The 2,402-nt window shown below is 38.1% G+C and overlaps 1 protein-coding gene across 1 annotated transcript; it reads right to left on the reverse strand.

The window, feature by feature from the left end:
* Positions 1-415: 415 nt before the first annotated feature.
* LOC118532874 (olfactory receptor 51B6-like) lies at positions 416-1,305 on the reverse strand. Its single transcript, XM_036087717.1, is given in 2 exon segments — positions 416-945; positions 948-1,305. Coding segments are annotated over 2 exon segments (888 nt in total).
* Between the last annotated feature and the right edge of the window lie 1,097 nt (positions 1,306-2,402).

The following is a 2,402-nucleotide window of genomic DNA, read 5'->3' on the forward strand; positions in this document are numbered from 1 at the left end:
TTTCTATAATAGCAAAAAAAAAATAGATGAATGTTTGAGATTAAAAGTGTCATTGCTAGGTATATCAGAGCCAAGACATGTAGAACATACGGAAAAACAATGGGCTTTGACTCAGTCAGAGACCCATACTGTAGATCTAAGAATCATATATCAGGTGCTTTAGGCTCACCAAATAGGGTGAGTTACCTGGGAATAGAGTAAATTAGCTGGACACTTGAGATATATGCTTAGTGTTATATATATGTGTGTGTGTGTTATATACAATAGTGTTATATATAATACCATGCACAATCCAGCAATAAATGTGTCTTGTAAGGTGATGTTCTAAATATCAGATAGTGGTAAGTTTCCACTGACATGTCTTTCCCTAGTTGCCCCTACCAATAAAGCTGTCAGCTTGCCCAGATTCTCTAAGTTATTCCTTGGAGAGCAGTGGGTCAAAGTTACGCTCAGAATTAGGCAGAGAGAATAAACGAATTATACCACTCTGGATCTGCTTTGTTTTAATGCTATAGATGACAGGGCTCATAAAACGGGGAAAAAGGAAGTAGATGTAGCTCATTGTTATGTGGACCACATGAGGAGCATGTTTTCCAAATCTATGAATGAATATCGGACCAACTACAGTGACATAGAAGACCAGGATGCAACAGATGTGAGAGACACACGTGTTGAGGGCCTTGGCCCTTTCTTCTCCAGAAGCAATACCCATGACAGTCTTGAGGATCAAAATGTAGGAGAAAAAGATGGTGAGAAAGTCCAACAAGACCATTGCAAATACAACCACAACTGGATAGAGATGATTGAAGGTGATGTCAGCACAGGCTAACTTGATGACATCTTGGTGTAGACAGAAAGCATGAGAAAGTACATGGGATTGACAATAGGGAAACCAGTAAAGGTGGATAATTACTGGCATGATTGACAGACCAGCACTTGTCAATACCCCATCTCAATCTTCATTACCTTGGTGTTGGTAAGGATAAAAGTATACCTCAAGGGGTTGCAGATGGCAATGAAATGGTCATAGGCCATGGCAAGCAAAACAACAGACTCAATGATAGAAAGAGTATCGATAAGGTAGGTCAAAGTCACTCCAAGGTCTGTGGCTGCCAACATAGCTAAGAAATAGTACATGGGCTCATGAAGGCTATGATCATCCCTGGTAAGAAAGAGAAGGGTGCAATTACCAAGAAGTATGGAGACATAAATCACCAATAATGGGATGGAGATCCAGGGGTGTGCCTTCTCCATGCCTGGGAAGCCAGTAAGCAGAAACGGGGAAGCAGTGGTGTTGAGCCACATTGCAGGCCTTGCAAAGAGGAAAATACTCCCATTGGGTAATGCAGTAGAAGCTCTAGTTATGTAGAAGTTGCCTCTGAGTGTGCTACCTGTTCATAAGATGTTTACCAGTTTTGACTTCCAGTGATAGCAAGGATGATAATTTAGTCATTCTTTTGAGATTCTCAGGTAATGGGAGAATAGAAGGTATAAAGAACTCTATGTATCATTCAAGATTATTGGACAACATACTGGTGATACAGCAATGTAGGCAGGCAGAATAGACCTTGTTGATGTCCTTATAAATTATATAATCAAGAAAATAAAGAAAAAAATGAAAGAAGAAGTCAGTATATTTAAATAGTGCCATAATTTTGTTTGAACTTACAGCATGTTTTTCATGGTGCTCCTTATCTTGACTTGGAATATTGTGGGTGGATGGAAAGGTTCCACAGAATGTATGAAACCTAAAAGATCAGTAGAAAATTAGTTCCATGCAGTGTTGGAAGAGCAAGTATGAACATCTGATGGCAAAACAAACATAAATAAAGAAACAAAAATCAATCTTTTTTTTATAAACATATAATGTATGATTTGTTTCGGGGGTACAGGTCTGTGATTCATCAGTCTTACACAATTCACAGTGCTCACCATAGCACATACCCTCCCCAGTGTCCATCACCCAGCCACCCCATCCCTCTCACCCTCCTCCACTCCAGCAACCCTCAGTTTGTTTCCTGAGATTAAGAGTCTCTTATGTTTTGTCTCCCTCTCTGGTTTCATCTTGTTTCAAAAAATCAATCAATTAATCAATAAAATAGATTTAGTTGATTTGAGGGAATGACTAATACTTTTATGCCTAGATGGAAAAACTGAAGCTCTAGAGACTTTTGAGAGCCTACAAAAATTATATGAGTTAATTATATGTATTTATCTCCAAAACACATAGACCTCAAAATCTATGTTGCCTATCATCATAATACTTTAGTTATTGATGTGCTGTTTCTCAAAAAATTCAAAATTTCATTATTGATACAAAAATGAGCAATAAAAAAGAGATTTTATGATAAGCACTTGAGAGCAGTCTTTGTTAACAGCACAAATCACCTATTTGAAGATAC

This window comes from Halichoerus grypus, chromosome 11 (assembly GCF_964656455.1).
Source record: "Halichoerus grypus chromosome 11, mHalGry1.hap1.1, whole genome shotgun sequence".
NCBI lineage: Eukaryota > Metazoa > Chordata > Mammalia > Carnivora > Phocidae > Halichoerus > Halichoerus grypus.